General features: G+C 39.9%; 1 protein-coding gene across 4 annotated transcripts in view; it reads right to left on the bottom strand.

Annotated features, from left to right (window-relative positions):
* The window catches only part of Plcb1 (phospholipase C beta 1), a 671,407-nt gene that overhangs the window by 463,640 nt on the left and 184,859 nt on the right, over window positions 1–22,908 (bottom strand). For all 4 annotated transcript variants that reach the window (XM_021195155.2, XM_021195153.2, XM_029535965.1 and 1 more), the window contains one exon: window positions 7,403–7,471. In XM_021195155.2, the coding sequence (XP_021050814.1) occupies window positions 7,403–7,471 (69 nt within the window). The remainder of the gene's footprint in view (window positions 1–7,402; window positions 7,472–22,908) is intronic.

Raw genomic sequence — 22,908 nt, 5'->3', positions numbered from 1 at the left:
ATCCTCATAAAGTCATCAAATTCTATGTGCCATGGACATCTGGATGCAGTTCTGAAACTTCCCCTCTCCTCTCTCCTACCTCCCTCTGCACCCACCTCTCTCTCTCTCTCTCTCTCTCTCTGTTTCTCTCTCTGTGTGTCTCTGTCTCTGTGTGTGTCTCTCTCTGTCTGTCTGTCTCTCTCTCTATTTGTACACTGTGTTTCATATGTGGGCATAATATATACAAGTATGCAGACATATGTGCCCATAAGTGAGCATGTGGATTTTTGGTACAGGATTTCAGGGTCTCTTCCTTTGTTCCCTACCCTATTACCCTGACATAAAGTCCATTAGTCAAACAGAACCTTGACATTTTGGCAAAATTAGTTGACAAATGGGCTCTCAGGATTCACCTGTCTCTGCTTCCGTCCAGATTTTTACAATTCTGCAGGCAATCAACTGAAGTCCTATGCTTGCAGAACAAGGACTCTTATCTACTGAACCTCCCTAGCCTTAGAGTCCTTCTTTTATACATTCACTAGGACATCACACCCTAGCTTTAAACACCCAAAGTTCCATTTCTAGGGCCAACATCACTGAACTTACTACTATTAGTTTTCTTAACATTAAACATTTGACAGGAAACACAAGCATTTAATTATTCAAAACCAAAATCTAGAGCCAAACTACATCTAGATATCTTGATCCAATATCTAGATCCAAACTCTAGAATTCATTTATAATGTATTCCTTTCCTCTTTTGTTTCCTATCTCAGGACATAACAAACCAATTATGCTAGCTTTTCAAGGTAAATTTACTTAATAGCTCCTTTGAAATTCTCTCTTTCCTCATTTTACCATGTTTTTCACTACTTCAGCAGCTACCATCTTGACTACAATTCACCAATATTACTATCCAGGATATCTGGAGTAACCATTCTGTCAGTCTCTGTTGCTTCTTCCTTCATGTGCTGAAGTCTGTTCTCAGCACAGTCACCAGTACTCCCTACCAGCCCTGTTTCCAAAGACTAATTTCGTCTGTCTCCTTACTTATTCCAGAAAATATCTCAAACCACTAGCATGTTCTCAGGCTCGAACCTCATAGTAGTTCAACCGATGTATATTCCCAACTTGCATGCAGCCATTGATTTCTTCTGGGCCCTTTGCATTGATATTCTGCCGGTGGGTGGGTCATTCACACAATTCTGCCTATCATTAAATTCCTGTTTCTTCAAGATAACTTACTCTGTAACAGCCGGGTAAAACAAAAGGCTTCCCCACCGCTCATGGTCTATGGCTTCCTCCCTGGCTTATTTTTCTAACTGGGACTTACCCTGTCATCTCTTTTCCTCATACTATGACATGACAGAGTGGGTTCATGGGACTAGAGGCCATGGTATGCTTTACTGTATTCTCCACTTTCTGATATCAGGCTGGCTACATGAAACTCACCAACCAGCATAGAAATCCTTCCCCATAGGAAGTCAGCCATCACAGAACTCAAGGTTTCTGTTCGTTACTTGAAGACTCAGTTTTCTCTTACCATCTTTCCCAAACACAAGTTATATATGGAGCAGAGATATTGGTCTTGTTCATTCACTGCTACTTCACCTAAAGCCTAGGTGCATGCTGCCTAGAAATAATCGAGTCCTTGCTAAACCCTTCAAAATAGCATTAATAAATAGTAATAATAAAAGCATCACTTTCTATATAGAGATTATAAAAGCAAAGACTTATCAATTTTTAAAATTTAATTTTACTCTAATAGGCCTCATGGGATTCTGCTGATATCATATACAATTTAGAACATAATTATTGACCTAGATATTTACAAAGCATCCATATTGAAATTAGCATTATAGATCTGGAATAAACCGACCTCTATCAACGAATCTGGTGGCCAGGAAAGTGTGTGAAACAGTTCACTTTACAGAAAGTAAAGTTCAAAAGAAACGTCATAGCAATGATTCTCACAGACATCAGCATATGTGTCATTGAAAACTGAATATAGACAGCCTGGAGATAGCAAATGGTATAAAGTTGGGAGGTCTTTGTCAATGTGACTTTCCTTCCTGTGGAGTATAAATTCAATTTAAAATTACTTTTGAGAAGCCATGTATAATCTTTAACATAAATATTATTTTCTTTTGTGACCTTCATGAGCTTGGGTATTGATTTTTTTCTTTCCTTCCACCTGATTTCATATCCATGAAGAGAAGTTTTAGATTATATCAATTTGCTAGCCCCAGTTCTAGAATGTGCCATATAAAACACCTTAGTATGATTAATTCTCTCATAAAATTTGGAATCAAGGGCTAGCAGAACTATTCTAACCGGAAATCCACCATACCCCCATTGCATAGATGAGGAAAGTGAGGCTCAGCAGAAGGAAGGCATGCCATTTTTAAGCTCATCGGTGGCACAGCTGGCAAGAACTGAGAGCCCCTTGTCCCCACTTGATCTACTGTTTGCCACACTTCCTGATGTGCTAAATCCCAAGCATCATGAACGTGATGATGTCATCTTTTTCTGCATTTGCATCTTACAATCTTCCTCATGCAGCTTTATAGCAAAGACATAGACTTTGTCCCAGAAGAGGTACTGAATGTACACACACACACACACACACACACAAACGTTTGATGAAAAAAGCTGTACCAGACTGAGTTTTAATTCTAGTCAAGTCTATTTCAATTAATGCTCGACACTAGCCATAAAATAAATCTGCTGGGTCAAGAACTACTAATAGATCAACACCACAGTATCGGTGTCTGAGCACCAACTTCCTTTTGAAATCAGCCCACAGAGTGCATATGAGCTGGCTGTATACACCAGATGTATGTGCTGCAGTTCCTGGCTAGGAAGTACCCTTTGTAAGTGGTAGTGGGGCAGAGGGAAAGGGTGAGAGCGAGGAAGAGCTATGCATTTAAGAGATAAAGCTATAAGATGTCATCTGATTTTTACATTTAGATTATAAAGTCTTCCAAAATCATTCCAGTGAGACATTTCCAAACCAGTGACTTGAACAAGGGCTGAACCCAGAAGAGCAGATTTTCACCCTATGCACTATGCTGGAAGTCGACACTTAAGTTCATTAACGGGGCATCACACTGCCTTCTCTGTTTCCTAAAAATGTCATTTCAAATCACAGCAGGCACAGAAAACAGCTCATTCTCTGCCCACTGTTGAATTTTTATGTAGCAAAATGCTGTGAAAAACAAAAGCATTACAAATAGATAGATAAGCACATGCAGGGTGCCGTCGTATTTTGATAAACATCTACTGCACGGGGTTTTTCTCTTGATCTAGAAGCTTCTACAGGAAGTCTTAACACTGGGTCCTTTCTCCTGTTCATTTGCTGTTTTCCTGAGTCAGCAGCTTTTCCCATGCAGTCTCTGTGCCTTTTAATGGACCCCTAATTAGTCGCTGTTCCATTAGTTTGGTTTTGCTTATTTGTTTGTTTTTTATTTTGTTTTCTTTTGATTTTTTTTTTTACTTTTTTGGTTTGTTTGCTTGCTTTTTTTGTTTGTTTGGTTGATTGTTTTTGTTGATTTGTGTGTTTGTTTTTTAACCACAGGTTTGTCTTGCTGCACAGTCCAGTCTGGGCTCACCCTTGGCATCCTCCTCACAGCCTTCTAGTCCCTGGGATTATTACATTTCAGCGTTGTTCTACTTTTTAAACTTTTTAAAACTTTAAGCTTTTTATTTTACTTTATTTTTAATTTATTTTTTATACTCCATATTCCATCCCCCATCCCCCATCCACCCTCCAACTGCTCCACATCCCACACTTCCTCCCCACCCCACCTGTCTCCACGTGAATGCCCCCACCCCCTACCCTCCACCCCACCTGACCTCTAAACTCCCTGGCGCCTCCAATCACTTGAGGGTGAGGTAAAATCATCAGATCCTACTATAAAAGCCCATACTCAACAAGACTGGAAAATCTGGATGAAATGGATGGTTTTCTAGACAGATGCCACATAAATTTAAATCAAGAACAGGTAAACTATCTAAACAGGCCCATATCACACAAGGAAATAGAAGATGTCATTAAAAACCTCCCAAACAATAAAAAGCCCGGGGCCAGATTGATTTAGTACAGAATTCTACCAGACCTTCAAAGAAGACCTGATACCATTTTTCCTCAAAGTATTCCATAAAATAGAAACAGAATGAACACTACCTAACTTGCTCTGTGAAGCCACAATTATGCTGATACCTAAACCACACAAGAACCCAACTAAAAAAGAGAACTTCAGGCCATTCTTGCTTATGAATATCGATGCAAAAATACTCAATAAAATTCTTGCAAACAGATTCAAAGAACACATCAAAACCATCACTCACCATGATCAAGCAGGCTTTTAAAACTTTTTTAAACTGTATTTTTCCACTTTTTACTTTGAATTTCCTGTTTTAACTTCTGCAAACTTTATTCCAACATATTTTTAAAAAAAAAAAAATAAAGAGTCTCACTGTGTAGCTCTGGCTGCTCTGGGACTCACTCTGTAGACCAGGCTGGCCTCAAATTCAAAGAGATCCACCTGCCTCTGCCTCCCGAGTGCTGGGATTAAGGTGTGCACCATCACACCTGGCCTTCATCCCAGCGTTCTTCATGGTCTCTACCCAGTAAACAGCCATCTACCTCGGGCACACACCTTGTTCAACAAGGTATTCTACTGGACTCATTCTGGAAGGCTTTAGAGAAAATCTTTCTCCATCTGTACCCTCTTGTCCTGATGTCAGCCAAGAGCTGTCCAGCACGTCACTGTGTGGGAAAAGATGGAGATGAAAGCCAGGCTCACCTGGCTAGTGAGAAAAACAGTTATGGCCCCTGACGCCATAAACTGAGCTGTAGAATAAGACTTGAACACTGCACACGTTTTAAATAAGTTATGTTTGTATTTATGCAGGTTGAGCAGAGGTCATCTTTGTCACATTCAGGACTCGTTCACTGACGTATTCTCCCACACTGCCTATGGATCCACAAAGCTCCTTGAACAAAACGCCTACCCAGCTCACTCTTGACATTTCAACTTCTCCAATTTAAGAAAATGAGATGAAAATTAACTTCCTGAAAAATCAGATTTGAAATTTTAAAATAATACTTTTTAAAGAGGGATGGGAGGGAGGGTTGGAGAATAACTCAGGGATAGAGCGCTTGCCAGGCGTAGACAAGGTCATTGGTTCTGTCTTCTTCGGTGCTGCCACTTTTTTTAAGGCAGCAGTGTCATCAGCATATTAAAGTAGTCATGTCCATACTCTGCTGCAAATGTGATTTTCAACACCCTGAAGCAATGCAGCTTCTGTAGCCATTATATCTGTGGGAAACCAGACTTTGTGGGGAGGTGAAAACCAGGCAAGGACATTTTTTAAAAAAAGAAGTTTCTCAGGTGTTTCGTGAGAAGTTAAATTTGCGGTCTCCTGTGCAAATGGTTTGTTAATGAACTATTTCCTTGCCTCCTCACAGTGTCCCGATTAAGCATCACTAAGGCTATGAGGAGGAAGTCAGTCTCTGCCAGGTCACACACGTACATAGAAGGGAACCAACTTCAGCAACGAGAACATAGACTGAAACTGAGGAAACAACAAGGAATGAGAAGGTCCCACAGAGAAAGCACCCCTTGTCTCCCAGAGAGTGTTCGCAGAAACAGACAAGCTGAGAAGTATGGGTTTCTAAAGCACTTCCCCAAGGGAGGCACCTTGAGATCTAATCATAGTTTATCAGCTGAACGCAGTGCAGACACCACTTCTGTCGTTCATCCACTTTCAATAGACATTCCTCAAACCACATCCATAAACCAAGTACTTACTGATAAGGTAGCCGTGAACTCACGTACAGTGAGAGGGCAGTGCCAGCCTGTGCAATGGGATTGGCTTTGACTCATGATACTTGGGGAACAGTAGGGTCTATTGAAACCAGTGTGGGTTGGTGAGGTGGGGTGTGCAACTGTCCTTAGATAGTATTGATATCCCCAGGTTAAAAGGTAAGTTTTGCTGCTAAGTTACTGATACGATATTCGTAGGTAACAGACTGATATGAAAACTGGCTGAAATGGTGTTTGAAAAAGAGAAAAAGATTCTTGGCTAACACTGAAATGAAAATATTTCTGCATCATTAACAACGTACTAATTCCAAGATAGGAAATGGAAAGGCCAAGATGCGGAAATCCTTCTATGAGAAGGCAAAAGGTAAACTGGTTTCATATGAAACACATTTAGAAACCTTCGTGCAAACATTCCTGATTTTTTTCTTTCTAAGTATTATTTTTCTCACATGTTCTAGTCAGCCATTTAACCCATTCAGCTAACCCCAGCATTTCGTATTTGCTCTGTGCCAGACTTTCAGCACCAACCTATGGCTTGCAAGATGTCTGTGAGGGAAAATCATTCCAGCTGACGTTTTCTCTGTACCTCCAGAGCAACAGATCATTCCGGATGCTAAAGAAACTGTTCTGACTTTTAGACGCTAAAACAACAGTTGTGGGCAGATATTAAAAACAAAAATTAAACATCTAAATGGCAACTCCCCTGTTTCCTTGATTTGCTGATACACTTTCCCCACCAGGAATGAAATGTCTAATGCCTTCAATATTAAATTCAATAACAAAGGGTTTTCAACTATCTTGGTAAGTTCAAAAATGCATGTTCATCATTCAGCAGTTGAATATTTTCTTCAGAAAATATGCAGCGAACCCACACCAATGGCATCCTCTAAGCATATCCTAAGTCATCCCCAGTACTAATGGACAGAGTTGACGTTTGGCTTTATAGATATCCTTGTTTTAGTTGCACAGCATGTGAGCTTCATACTGTCTTTGTTTATTAGGATGAATGTGGATTATGATAAAAGTAAGTAAAGAAATGTATGTCTATCAATATTTTGCAAAATAGCTTACGCCTTACACATTAACCAACACAGGTCAAGTATACCTTATTCAAAATACTTGGGATAAACGAGTGCTTCAGATTTTAAAATTTTGAAACATTTGTTATATGTACTCAAATATCTTCTTAATATGACCCACATCTAAACACAAAATTCATTCACACCTCATACATATTGCCTGAAAGTATTTTTACAGGATATTTTTAGTGACCACGAGTCAGTATGGAATTTTCCACTCACAATTTATAGTATTTTGCCACTTCCAATTGTAGAAGAGTGATCTGTAACTTATTCGGCATTACATAGATCTACATCTTTCTTTAGACAAAAGTGAAAACGCAGAGCAATAAACCCGAATGTTCACTCATTATTTCCATCTTCTAATGAAACTGGAGGTGAGGAGGGCACACTGGCTGTTGTGTTTTACAACAGCTACAACACAGAAACTTTTAACTGGGGCAATTAATTGATATCTTGACACAGATAAAGAATCAAAGGACCAGCTGGTGCGGCACAGGCTCTGTTCCCTACCTTGGGAGCTTTGGCGTGCTTCCCACACCTGGCATCTTTGACAAGGCTGAGATCTAACAGCTCCGTCTCCTGAAAAGCAAAATGGGAAGTTGTTAGGAAACCACACAGATTGTTCATCTTTGTTTTATGTTATTGACATCACTTTAAAGAATCTTATTATCTCAGGGTTTGCCTGAGGACTTAACTGTGGTAGGCTAGCCCTTGCCTCCATATTATGTCTCATTGAATCAGGAGGAAAAAAAAATCATCACTGCTAACTGCTCAGATTAACACATATTCCAATATATTTGCTAAAGCATCTTTAAAAAGTTAAATGCATAATTTGCATGCCTAAATCTAAATCCTCCAAGACAGTGGTTCTCAACCTCCCTCATGCTGTGAAACTTTGAAACGGTTCCTCATGCTGTGGCGATTCCCACCCCCACCATAAAGTTATTTAGTTGCTACTTCATCACTGTAATTTTACTACAGTTATAATTGCAATGGAAATAGCTGATATGCAGGATATCTGATATGTGACCCTATGGGGGTCTTACACTATTTCTAAATCACAAGAAATCCAGCTTCTTTGTCCTACAGTTGAAAATAAACCCTGGAGTCCCTAGCTGAATGCAATTGGACATGAGGGAAATCAAGGAGATAAGATTAGAGAAGCCAGAGGAAGGATGTGCTCTCATCAGCTCATTCTCACACCTAAAATATCCGGCCAATATTACAGATGGACACACACACATACACACACACACACATACACACATACACACATACACATACACACACACACATACACACACACCATACAAACCAAATTCTGCTATCAATCTTTTTGCACACAAATCTCAAGCCACTACCCTTTCACTTAATCATCACCAAATGTACTTTTAAATTTATTATTCAAACAACTATAATATTTAATTATTCCAGGACACACAAAATGTGCACTGCTTTTCTGGAGTGCCATAAAATGGGGGGGGGGGAGACAAAAGAAATGGATGTATAAATGACAAGGAAGAGGATGCTAATGCCAACTTTACAGTTAACAGTTATGTTCCTCATAACAGTTATGAGAAGTTAGGAAAAAGGACTTTCCCTTGGGTGCGCATAGAAGAAGCATTTAACTTGGAGAAGTAGAAGGCAGGTTCATCACAACTGGAGAGTGCAGGGGGGAGAAATATTCCCAGGGAAGAATGCCCGGAGGTTTAAGATGAACCTAAGATATTCATGATCCTCAGATATTTAGAGACACTGCCCATGCATGGAGAGATAAATAAGAGGGAAGAAGACCAAAAATTAGTCAGGAAAAAAAAAAGTAACAAAGTTGTATGCATGGTGTCAATCTAACAAGGGTGCATCAAGGGCGAACCTCAGTGTCCCATTTGAGTTAAGTATTGAAGATGTGAAGGGAAGTCATGGAAGACAACACCAGAGGGTCGGGAACCCTGAAAGTCTACTGATGGACTGTGATCATAGGTTTGCAGTGTAGGTGCATCAATTAGTGAGAACTCCCTTAATAATGAACAGAATTCCCTTAAAGGGATTGTAATCAAACAAAAAATGGTACATGGTCAAGAGTCAATGGGATGCAGATATCTAGGCCCCTCATCTCAGAAAAGGCACAACAATACTCTTCATCTGACAACAAACTCTAGATAACCCATAACGGACTCTCTAGACAACTCACTCAAGATACTCAAGTATATGGACATTGATATCCTCAGGAGGCTTTTTATGACAGGTACCTTCCAATTCCAAGTGTCTGGTCTAAAACAGTTTGATTACTTTCCTAAGGATTGAGTGCAAAGGGTCTACTTGGATATGGATTCTCTCTACTGCATGCAAACTCACACCAGGTCAAGGAGAACACATTGCCCTGACCACCTCTCTGAGACATGGAGTGAAGGTTGGATGGAGGAGGTTTTTTCCCAGAATTACTCTATCTCAGAAGTCCTTTCCCTGTCTTAGTGGATATGTTGGCTTCATCTGCATTGTGAGTGACCTGTGGAAACCTTCCCAAACCTGATGGAGTGACCATGTGAGGAGCAGGCAAAAGGACCTTCCTTGCAGGACACTGGGACTTCTACTAAGTCACCTTCATTCATAGTACTGAAGGTACCCAGAAAAGGGTGTTCTCACCCTGGCATTCAATGCTTGGCTTAGGCAACTGAATCATGGATCTGTTCTGGAAAAATAATGGAGAACCAGACTTAGTGAAGTTGAAGCCCAAGCCTGGGTTTCTTCATCTCCACAGCAATAGCAACTCCTTTGCTGAAGAGGAAGGTAGGGGGATATCAATAAAGCCTTTGGAAGTTTCATCTACACTATGTGAACAGTATGGTCATCTGAGAAGTAGGATAAAGAGTGAAGGTTTATCATCGGAACATTCTGGATAGACTGTGGCAGAAGGAAGGGGACAGATTGCCAGCAGTGCCATGGGTTCTGAATTCCTCACTGGGACTCAAACCTTAGGCAAACTGCTTTCATATTTGAGAGTTATTGATCTGAGAAATCTTTCCAAGAGCAAATGCCATTCATTAATTCATCTGACATTGTCTACTGAATACTGGCAATGCATATGCTATTCATGAGGTATGAATCACAAAATGCACTGTGTGTAACCCAGTCCCTTTTAACAGAAATACTTCAGAACACCTACAGGCTGATTCACGAGGATGGAGTAGAGTTCCTGGCTTTGTAATTTATATAGAGGAGGGTAGAGATAAATTCTCAGAGAGGACCAAGTAGGGGGAGATAAATACAGGTAGGAGTGATGAGTATAAAACACTCATACAGTAGATATGGAAAGGCATATATATAGCAGCCCATATCTATTAAATGACCATTTCCCAAGGGTAGAGTAAAATCTGTCCATACCCCATTGTATACTTGCCGAAGTCTGAGAGTAACACTTTCTACTCAAAGCTTTTCCTCTCAGTCGAACCAATGGAACTGAAACATTGCTTGCTTGTTTATACACAAAACCCAAACTAAGTTCTCAAAGAACTTAGTAGGCATCATTACTTTTATATTGGAGATAATGAATATTGTTCTGTACTGCCAGCTCCAGGGAAGGTTTCATTCCCCAAGTCGTGGAGTGGTAGTTAATGCCAGATACCCTAGGGATTCATCCTGATGGCACAGAGTTAAGAAGTCTCTCTCACTGGTGTGTAAAATTGTGTGTTCTGGGAAAGTATCAAGGGTACCATGCGGTGGGTAATGTGGCATGGGGAAGACCCAGGTGGAAGTGCTCTTCATGGGCATTTTCAGCTGGAAAGGGATGGTTAAAAGAGCATCCTCCATGTCCATTCACACACAATACCATTCCTCTGGGGTTTTCAGGCATCTTTTTCTCTCTTTGAAGAAAATGCAGAACCCAAGGCACAGTACCACAGAGATGTTATTTGTGTCACTGAAACTTCTTCTGGGCTAATTTTCCTGAGTTAATAGTTTTAATGACCCAATCCATTATAAAGCACCATGTGGTCCCTTTCTTAGCTCATTTGACAGTTGGTGCCTTCTAGCTTTGAGGACCTTGCTGAATGCAAATTGTACTACCTATTAAATGGTGACAACAGTGCACATACCAGTGGCTTTAAGAATGTAACCTGCATTAGAGTAACTTGGAAGGCTTAAGGACATTCAGCTTGAGAATTTGATCTCTTATAAATGTCTAACTGGTGCTGATGCTGCTGGGCAAAGGACCAACACTTTGAGATATGCTAATAAAGACACACTTACAGGATGCTGTTGTATGGTTTTTGGGTGTGCATGATGAATAAAGGCTATATGACAGTTATAAATTATATGAAGGCTCTCTAACACATTTTCTATAGGGAGCTGTCAATAATACTTACTGAATATAAAACTGTGACTAATAATGAGGAATCTAGGATTGGATTTGGTATAACTAAAGAAAACACCATAAGCTAGTTTTGAAAGTTCCATTATATTAAATCTGTCCTGTAAGTAAATATCTTTATATGTTCAGAAATTTAACCAGTCATTAAAATGGTGCTCTGTAGCAGAAAGCCCTGTTATTTATACAACTCTGAAGTGTCTTTAAAGCAGTGATGTAGAGGTGCTTTCTCTAAGTTCTAAGGCCATCTGGCCTGCTCAGGTATGTAAGGCAGCAACAGACATCTGTTTTAGGCTTACTATGCCATCTTCAATGACTGAACCACAGTAAAATATACTTACATAGTGTGCTTCTTTCCAACTTTATAAGTATGGAAAAAAGTGAATCAGAAGCCGTCAAAGGTATGGGAGAATATTGTTTCAGATTTTTGTTTTGAATGTGAAATGAGAAATGTAAGACCTGTGAGCTAAAGAAAAACTGGATGGTCTCTGACGTTTATATTCAGCAGAAAGATTTTAACTCATCAGCCACAAACCTACTGTGAGAGAGATGAGCCATGAAATCCACTGCAAATTCAAGACAGAATGCAATTTAAAATGTAACTCTTCCCAGAATACCAAGTTCTGTGCATTGTTACCAAATTCCATTAGTCATCCAATATAATAGCATGCTTCCAGTTCACACAATACATAATCAGATCAGCAATTACAGCCATAAACATCTCACAGAGAAGATATTAATGGTTGGGTGTGTGGTGTGATTATGTGTACCTCCACATGTGGGATATTCATTAAGATGTTCAACCTTGATTCACCAAAACAAGAATCAGTTAATATATTGGCTGCCAAGCATCTTTAAAATTCACAATTGGAGAATGTTTAGGGGACCCTGCAAGGAGGGTTTTGAATTGAGGAGACGCCTAGGCATAAACCAGACTCTGTTCTTTTAACTGTATTCACTGTATTTAACTATTTGTGAAAAGGCTGCTTAATGTGTGTAGTGCAACTATCAAAAACCCCCACACTGTCTCCCCATTTAGGTTCTTGATTCATTTGTTCCATAGGCATAATTTTTGTCATTTTTTTTACAACCTGTAATGTAAAACAAACAAAGAAACACACACAAAAAAACAAAAAACAAAACAAAAACAAACAAACAAAAAACAATGGGAAGGAAATGCACTATCCCTGGACAAGGGTGACTGTTTCCTTTTCTTTATTTAAACTCAACGTAGGTTGAAGGTAATACAAATACCATCAATCTAGAAGGAGAAAACACAAGTTTTCTCTTGGAGCTATCTCATGTTATCAACACAAAATAAAGGTGACTATTGAAGATGTGTGTGTGTGTGCACCAGGTAACCCATGTTGAGAACATGGGTGCAGGTGGTAGCAACATCATGATTATTGGGGTGAGGTCTCTAATTAGCAAGCAAAGGTTGTGCATACATATAAGTGCTAATGCTTATACGATTTCCCATTAAGTTCTAGTAGAACATAGGAAGTTGGTTCATCAGTGACTTCTGCTACTCTCATACAGCACCATAACCTAAGGCAACTTAAGGGAGAATGGGTATATTTTGGGGTATGTATTCAGAGGGATGAGTCCATTATTTCAAAGATATAGCAACATGTGGCAGGTATTGATAGTAGGAGAAGGAAACATCCAGAGCACATCTATAGCAGCAAGTACGAAGCAAAGAGGGAAACAGAAGTGGGAAAGGCTTTTAAATTCTGAAAGCCCAGCCACCAGTGATGTGCTTCATCCAACATAGCTGTACTTGAACAGCATCCTAACCATCCCATCTTCAGCCACCAAATGCAGACATTATTGCACACGCCAGCAAGATTCTGCTGAAGGGGCCCTGATATAGCTGTCTCTTGTGAGGCTATGCCAGTACCTGGCAAACACAGAAGTGGATGCTCACAGTCAGCTATTGGATGGAACACAGGGCCCCCAATGGAGGAGCTAGAGANAGTACCCAAAATGCTGAAGGGGGCTGCAACCCTATAGGTGGAACCACAATATGAACTTACCAGTACCCCCTGAGCTCGTGTCTCTAGCTGCATATGTAGCAGAAGATGGCCTAATCGGCCATCATTGGGAAGAGAGGCCCCTTGGTCTTGCAAACTTTATATGCCCCAGTACAGGGAAATGCCAGGGCCAAGAAGTGGGAGCGGGTGGGTAGGGGAGCAGGAGGGAGTGTATAGGGAACTTTCAGGATAGCATTTGAAATGTAAATAAAGAAAATATCTAATAAAAAAATAGCACCATTAGCAGTGGGCCAAGTGTCGAAATTCCTGAGCTTATGGAGAACATTTCTAACTCAAACTCCAGAATTGATAAAGCATATATAGAAAAACAGGAAATATATGAGAATAAAAAACAAGATATGAAGATTAAAGGTATTTCATGAAAACCTGAAATAATAAGAGATGCTATTTCTAGAGAAAATTTACTTCACCTTCATTTGCCAAAAGTAAACGTGAAATAAAATGAATATTTGCAGTGGAAAAAGAAAACCTGAGTTTATTGCTGTGTTACAGGTTATACTATACTTATCTATTAATATGGAATTTCTGTTTTGTTTTGTTTTTGTGAATATTGTGACAAAGACAATATGCCACTTCTTCTCCACAAATACAGTCAAATACAGTGTTTGGGCTAAGAGACCAGGGCAGAAGCTGTATTCTGTCTTGGTTTATGCTAAGAATGATAACCTGATAAAGATAGTCAACACTGTCCAACCTGGGCTCTACAACAGGAAAAAACTGTAAAATCTCATTAACTCTCACTTTTACATAGAAATCCAATCTGATATGTAGTTGTTGCAAACAACCAACAGACACTAAAAGGCAGCAGATACAGTGTGTGAATTACTCACCACATTTCCATATTCTAGACTATGTCCAGAACTCAATGTTTTTAAAAGTCACTTTATTCTGGTGTGTGAATGTATTCCGTAGCCATACTTCCAAATTCTCTGTCTCAATGATACAGTCAAGAATACAGCCAATAGAATAGAAAATGTGGAAATTGTATTTTCTTCTCTCTTTTCCTTGGCCTTTATACTTCTCCTTCAGGACAGAGTATCCATCAAAGACTAAGGATCCTACTGTCTTTCAAAAGTTAAATCCTGTAAGAAAAGATGGCACCTCAACAAGCCAGTCAGCATCTCTAATGCACTATTTAATCCTACTAGTGGGGCTACTAAAAAAGGTACACATTTTATAGACTTTCTATTTCACTTTGAATGGGAGATGTTGCAAGCACAAAATAGAAGATAATAAGCAAAGAAGGTGAAGCTCAGGGAAATGGAGGGATGGAAGCTGTGGACTAGTTAGGAGCCTGGAAAGTTTACTGCCTCTTTGTTTATTTTATAAATTCTTGTGTAGTGCCTGCAATTTAGTACACACTCAGTAAATACTAAAGACACATTTTTGAGCAAAAGAACCCAATGTTGGCATTTTTCCAGTGGATAGACTTCAGTTTAGGTATGTTTTCAACAAGTGTTCATTCACAAGAAGGGTGAATCCACAGAGTGGAAAAACAGGAGCAAAAAGCATTAGCCCAGAAATAGATGTCCTGCTGAGAAACTTATGACAAGTTAAGTTCATGAAGAAGGCAAAGGCATATTGCTGGTACAAACACCCAGTGGGGAGTACGAGGAAAATAAGCCATGCAAAGGTCCCAAAGAAGGAACACATGACATGCAAGTTTAAAAATGCCATGCACTGTAGGAGACAGCATGGTTAACTTCAAGCCTTGTAAGACACTGTGGCAAGTATAATGGCCTGTGTAAGTATTCTAAAAGTACTTAAGGCAGCGGTTCTCAAACTCCTATAGCTGCCACCTTTTAATACAGTTCCTCATGTTATGGTGACCCCAACCGTAAAACTATTTCTGTTGCTACTTCATAGCTATAATTTTGCTACTGTTATGAGCTGTAATGTACTTTCTGATGGTCTTAGTTGACCCCTGTGAATGTTAGTTCAACTTGCCCCTCCCCAAATGGGTTGCGACCCACAAGTTGAGAATCACTGCCTCTGTCAAGTTTTGAAGAAGAGTTTTCAGATCATCATTGGAAGATGCCTTAAAATACAGTTTCTCAGTATTTGTAGCAGAATTGTACCAGGAACTTCATGGACGCTATTATCTACAGATGCTTACACCCTTTGCCTAAATATATAGTATCTGCATGTAACCTAAACAAACTGTCTTAGTTAGGATTTCTTTTGCAGTGAAGTAACATCATGACTTTACAACTCCTGTAAAGAAAAGCATTTAATTAAGGCTGACTAATAGTTCAGAGATTTAGTCCATTATCTTCACAGAGAGAAGCATGGTAGCATGTAGGCAGACAGGGTACTGGAAGAACTGAGAGTTCTACATCTTGATCCACACAGGCAGCAGAAGGAAACTGCTAGACTTGGCCTAATTTGAGCATATGAGATCTCAAAGCCTAACTGCATAGTGACACAGTTACTCCATCAAGGCCATACCCACTCTAAGAAGGCCACACCTCCTGACAGTGCCACTCCATGTGGGCCAACCATATTCAAACCACCACACACATCCTTTGTAGTACTTTAAATCTTCTCTGGATAATTTACAATGCCCAAGACAATGTACATACAAGTCATTGTTAAACTAAATTTGGGGGAATGACAAGAAGTAAGTCTGTACTGACTTAGTAAACACAGATCTACTTTCTTTTGGAATGTTCTCGATTCACAGTTGTGCCCTGTTCAAAAATACACACCCAGGGACAGAAAGAGGTGACTCTGCTTAGGAGTTCTAAAATGACTTGGTCTTCATTGTACTTTTGATATCTGGAATGAACAGAAAAAAGATGAACTACAAGGAGTCAGATGAGAAATCAGAAGATCCTCATATAATCAATGCCAAGAAAAAGTCCATCCATGAGGAGGAGGTTAGTTATATTAGTATTAAAAATCATTAAGGACTTGAATCAATGAGACAAAACGTTTATGGAAGTTTATTGTGGTAGAATTAAAGTTTCTTCATCACAAAGGGGGCAGACATGAACAATGTCATTTGCACTACCAACAGGAATAGTAGGTAGAACTATTAAAAACAGAGACCAGAGATATGCCAAGAAATGTAGGAGATGATCTTCAGCTGTCACCACATTGAACAGTGACACTTGTATAGAATTCTTCCCCTTGATGGATGAGAGAACTAACGCTATTGGCCAGACAGACAATTTTATCACTCATGGCAACATCTTTGCCACTTGTAGTAGTGGGATGTTAAGGTGGCCCTGTGGCACCTGGGTTTTTATGTAAGCACTTCCATTCAAATACGAACACAATCACACTGGTTTGACCCAAGAGACTGGGACAGGGATGATAAAGTATCAAGCTCATAATTATGTTGGGAGAGATGGCAAGGGTAAGAGTATTTTGCAGAATGTATGAAAGCTTTCAATCCGATGACTTAACCGAAAGTGCCTTCTCAGAAGACATAGAAGTGAGAGATTGGTAGGACCAGAGGCTCCGAACTGACTATGCTGTAACCTATCTAAGAAAGGAAAATCACTAGGAGGAGATAGGGGACTCAGATGAGCAATGTTGAGGAAGTAAAGGTTGATAATTACCTGAACCTAGGTAGCAAAAATTAGAACTAAATGTGAGGCAGCCACCCTGCAGACCTCCTTGCGTCCCAGTGAGCCTCAAACAGGTGTGATTCTGACAGACTGAAACTGTAAGAGAGATGTGTGTCATTAAGTGTGTGCTAACTTGATACGAAGCAGGAGAAAGCAGATACACAACTCCCAGGGATCATCTCAAACTATAGCTTGGCTTTATTTTAACCTCATAATCCATCACCATGGAATACCTCTATCTACCTTAAAGATGACAAATAGAAATATGTGAAGTCTATGAACAACATGCTTGAGTTTACTAGTTCTTAATTATCAGGTAGCTCACAGAGGGAGGTGCCCCATTTGATTTGGAGGAGGGAAGCGGTGTATGGTGCTTCATTTGTTAAGGACTCAAGTAATAAACAATAAGATCAGTGTCGATAAAGATTACACTCATGCAATCTTCTGCTACTCCCTGTGCTGAGAGAACATACTTATTTCATGCTAATCAGATTAAGGGATAATAGCATCCATCATTTTGCAAATGGCTTCTCAAGTGCTAGAAACGATCACCCTGAATATTTTGGGTGAGCACAGAATCTAATTTCCATAAAAGGTCTTTTGGAAGAAATAGGAGATGCTGTAGACTTATCACGGAACAAGCTGCTTCCACTTGTGAAGTCCAGATGACTTCAATGTAGCCAGAGTGTCCTTTTGAGTCATCTAAAATGCTATCATTGACCTATAACTAATTCAATATGGCTGAGCTGCCAGCAGAATTTTCAGGTTGGTCATTTAAGCTACTTCTCTTCTATGATCTTACCTCACTATCACTGAACACACAGCTTACTATATGCCAGTTATACTACTTAAGCCCCATCATGTCTCAATATAGTGGGTTTAAGAATATGGTCCTTTGACCAAGGATGCCAATACTACTTGAGAACATGTGCAAAATACAAAGTCTTTGTCCTTCCCTAGACATACTGTACTAGAAGCTATGAGGTGGAATCCGACAATCTTTTTAAGTAAGCTTCGGGGTGACTTAAATATGATCCAAGGTTAGAGAACTTCTGCCCTAGATCTTCAATGGATAAGACGGCTACCCACAGAGAAACCTAATTAAGGCTAGGTAGGACATTCAGACATTTGGACAGACTACCTTTATCCATTTATGAAAGAATTGCAACAGAGTCCTTACTAACAATGAAAGAACTGCTCATCAATAGTCTGAAAAATGTCTGCTTTAGACTTTTGTGTATCACTAGCAAGTGTATCCTTGATTAAAGCAACCATTTCTACACTGAGCCCTGGAGGCCAGGCAGAGTCAGAGCCACATTCTAAGTGCGGTTGGCTTAGCTCCAGATGTTCTGATTCAAACCTGTGCGTGATACTTCTGGGCTGGCAACCAAATACACTTCCCTTTCTCTCTAGTTACAAAATCAGGGCATATCTGGTGATCTCTGAAGTATACATAAATGGCATTTAGCCTTGCCCTAAGTTTGTAGCCACTGGGTGAAATCTACCTGGAGGAACTAATTTTCACCTTCAACTATCTGGTTAAAACTAGACAGTAGACATTTTTCAGGACTAAGTTTGCATTTTGTCTGATTGGGTTTCAGTCATGACAGGGTTCCAAGGTACTTTTGATCTTATGTGACATTTTGAATATGCGAGGAGTTAATCTATTTAAATTGATATATATATATATATATATATATATATATATATATATATATATATATATATATATATATATATATATTGCTTCTTTCTCTTTTGCAATGACTTGCTTCTTACAATTTGAGTTTTCTGGCAAGGCAGAGGGATCAAACTGAGTCTCTTCCAAATGCTAATTTGTACCATATGGGATTGGGAATCTAATGGGGAGGATGAGGCTTAATGAATTTTCCTGAGGAGAACATTCAGAGTCAATCAATATATGGGCCCTGAGGTTCTCCTGAAGTACTCTGAATTTAAAAGCACACTTTGCTTTTGATTCAGCTACAGATTAGCCCCAGCACTAATGCAAGCACAAAACAAGCCTGCAGTTCACCCTAAGTACTCTGGGAAAGCTCAAGTCCTCCCAGGTTGTCTTTCATTTATCCAGGACATCCACTTCTGTTGCTGATCACCTGGCTCCCTGCCTGGCCCCTTTTCTAGCTAGACACCACCTCCCACAGTCTGTTTTGCTCGCACAATGGGCATTTGTGATCTTTGACTACCTTTGGCCTGCTAGCTACACTTCACTGAGGGGAGGAGACAGCAGGATGTGCTGGAAGGCTGTGTACCCTGGAGCAAACTCTTGCTTTTGACTGGCAGGTGCAGAGAGGATGTCTGGCAACCAGGTCACAGGACAGGACAAAAGTCCTGGTATAAATTTTGTGCTGGAGCTCTCAGAAGGGCATAATTTAAGACCAGGGCTCTAACTGGATGTTCAGCCTGTCCTGACCCCATGCCAACACTTCTTGGGCAGTTTCAGCGGCTATTATTTCTTGAGATTCCTTCTTTAATACTTTTTTTTGACATAACTCCTTGCATGGGTTGGGGGTGACCTGTTCAAAGCACAGGCCCCTTATCATTTATAACTAATTTAGAAAATAAGGTTAAACTAGGAACCAGCCCGAATCATACACACTTACTACTGTTAACTATTATGTCTTTTCCCTTGCCCTCTTCTGCTTGTCTAAGCCATCATGATTACATACCCTCTTAATGAGCATTCCTTCAGTTCAAATTCTGTCACAGGGCTGGACAATTCACCTTATATCATCGATAGCTTATAAGCTATTTTGACCCTTCCCGAGAGATAGACAGGTGGAAGCAAATTATGTCCTAATCGTTTTAGCAAAAGTATAGCCATTCTCTAAGAGAAGGAGCCTGATTTTAAAGGAGGGATATTTCCTACAAGGAAAATCAAAGCTATAAAAAGCAATTATTTACCTAATCCCCTAGTTGGACTTAATTTTGTCATATTCAGTGCTAAAAGGAAACATGTTCATCCCTACCTTTGCTAAGGGTGGATTTCATTTTTTCCCACCCGCTCTGACTCCTCTTTGGAAAAAAAAAAAAAGAACCTAATGGAACACATATAACTTTATTCCAAAATGGAATAAAAATGATTCACAGGCACACTAACTAGACTCCTTGGGTGATCAAAAGACAAAGAGGCATTAAGTTGGAAAGGGAGGATATTGGAAGTTCATGGGGAAGACAGGGAGAGACGGAAAGCATATATGACTGTATACATGTCTGAATGCTCAAAAATAGAGAAAAGTAGTTTTTAACCCCAGCAAAAATAATTAGATTTTTCAAAAAAGCACAAATAATATTTTCCTAGGTGTTTTCAGGCATTTTATTAACTTTGTATTTTAAATACAAATATTTATTAGGAAGGAGAGGGAGGATGATAAGTGAGTCTGACACTGGTTAGTGATGAGGGACGCAAGACAGCACAGGTTGAGTAAAAGTAAAAAGTTTAGATTTCAAAACCATAAAAAGGGCAAGCTTTAAATGTTCTCCCTATGGAGCACTGGAATACATGGGAGGCGGTGGATCCATTCATTGGCTTGATAAAATATGAACACACGGCATAGCATCGAATTGTGTTAAATAAATATGGTTGCTTACTGGCCAATAAGAAATATATGTGTTTATATAAGTACACATACACATACAATCAATCACAACTAGTGAAGAAGGAAGCCAGGAATTTGAAGGAGAATGGGGGTGGGTTTAAGGGGGGGGGCTTAGAGGGAGAGAAGAGAATGAAGAAATGACACAATTTTATTATAACCTCAAAAAATGTTAGAAGGATTTTGTTTTTAAGGGAACTGTGAGAGCCAGGTGTGGTGGCGCAAGCCTTTAATCCCAGCACTCGGGAGGCAGAGGCAGGCAGATTTCTGAGTTCGAGACCAGCCTGGTCTACAAAGTGAGTTCCAGGACAGCCAGGGCTACACAGAGAAACCCTGTCTCAAAAAAACAAAAAAAAAAAAAAAAAAAAAGAGAGAGAGAGAGAGAGAGAGAGAGAGAGAGAGAGAGAGAGAGAGAGAGAGAGAGAGAGATTCTAAAATCCAGCACTTACTCAATGAAGCTCAAGGTGATGCAAGTAGAGTCATAAAAATGACAGGGGTGGGCACGGCCCAGGTTCTGAGGACAGAGACATGAGGATCACAGATCCTCAACAAATAAGGCTGTAGAAGAGAATATGGAAAGGAGAGGCAAGAGATCTAGACCTGCTAGAGTTCACCAACAATGGCTGCATTTTAAAGAATGTAGAAATTTCGATCTTTGGGTCGGATGTAGACACATTGGGAGGTAGGCAGTGAGTGAGTTGGCACCAGTGAATAGTCTTCTCACACTGTCCTTGAACTTCTGCACAAGGGAGCAGGGAGCTGCTCCCATTCACCCTCCTGACAATGAAAAAGGAAGTAAGAAGTTGTGAAAACTCTTTTACAAGGCCTAATGTTTGCCCTGATTACTGCCCAGAACATCAAGTCCAAAGAAAACAAACAAGGGCAGCGAAGAAGAGAAGGCATTTGTTTGCTACAGAGGACCCTGACTTGACCTTAAGGAGAATGCTGAGAAATACACACATTTCCTCTCTTTATCTGAAACCGTTGAAAATGATGACAACAGACGCTTTATTTTAATCAACTAGTGTGGAGCATGGAGTCATTCATAAGTTAAAGAATACAAAGTTGGAAAAGAGCAAAAGACTGTTAAAAAGCCAGAAGCAAGTGGCAGAGACCAGGACTCTTGATTAAAGCTACACCCTGAGAAAAAAATCAATCAATCAATCAAACAAAGAAAATATACCACTGGGGCCGGGCTAATACAAACCCACGATAAAACAATCCAACCTAAGGTTTAAGATGGTTCGTTTCCTGTTGCTTTCTGTGTTCTTTTCGTATATATGGCATTTCTGGACAGAGAAAATGAGAGGAGGCAGGAGAAACTAGAAAGCAATGCCACAGGTGCTAACCCTGAAAATTCCTAGCACAAGCCCAGCATGCTGGGGTCAGCCACGGGCCTTGTGTCTCCACATGGAGGCAGAGACCACAGAAAACATGAGAGGTGTAAGCTAGGAGCAGATGCAGTCAGCTTTCAGGACTGCATGCCCACCTGTGCTCATGAAACCTTACTAATGGTGGTGGCAGTTGTACCAGCACAGCCCCCTGAAAATCTGCTCTGACAGAAAGGATCAGCTTACTCAACATCCGGATTCTGTGCAGCATGCTCAGACCAGAACTTTCCCTTGTCCCTGCAGAGAAGCACTCTGAGAACAGAGAATTCACTGAATGGTGCCCCAAAGTCAAGGGTAGCAAATAAACAGAGTCCTTGGGTGACTTTTCTCAAATTTTAAACTGGGTGATGGACCAAGAAGCATTATGATGGAACTATTCCCAAAAAAAGTTGGCACAGGCACAGTGCCGGAGAGAACTTCTTTGTATTTTCTGTTTCTTCTCAATGGAATACATCATCATTCTAAACAACATCCTTGTAAAACATAGCTAAGGGAAAATGTCTAATATAAGATAGTTCTTTGCCACAGATGAGGCAGTGGGAAGCAAGAGTCACTAGCATGACCAGTTGCTGGGAGACGTCTTTTGGTTCCAGATCATCACCTAGAAGCAGAAATCCACTGACTAACCCCATGGATCAACTTTGGTTATGAACCCTCTACATTGATTCCCCACAGCCTCAGACTTCCCAAACAGAACCTATTTTGATTTTGCGTGTATTCATTTCACAACTTATAAAGCCATGATAAAAGAACTTTATCCTCTAGAGCTTTGAACTACTGAATCTTACAATCACTTAGGGGGCCTAAATATAGACTGGTTTCACCATCCCTGGCTATATAATTTTTCAAAAGAAATAACTCATGAATCCTTAACATAGGCCTCAAGTCCCCAAGAGGACAGATCACCATTTTCAATATTGAAAAATGTATCTCTTCCTGTGCAGATATAAGTAAAGCATAATAATAATTTTTCCTCAGAATTACTTCCCATGTTTTTTTTTTTTTCAAAAAAAAAAAAA

This window comes from Mus pahari, chromosome 3, assembly GCF_900095145.1.
Source record: "Mus pahari chromosome 3, PAHARI_EIJ_v1.1, whole genome shotgun sequence".
Taxonomy (NCBI): Eukaryota; Metazoa; Chordata; class Mammalia; order Rodentia; family Muridae; genus Mus; species Mus pahari.
Note: the sequence above shows the minus strand (reverse complement) of the source record. Positions and strands in the feature narration are given on the sequence as shown.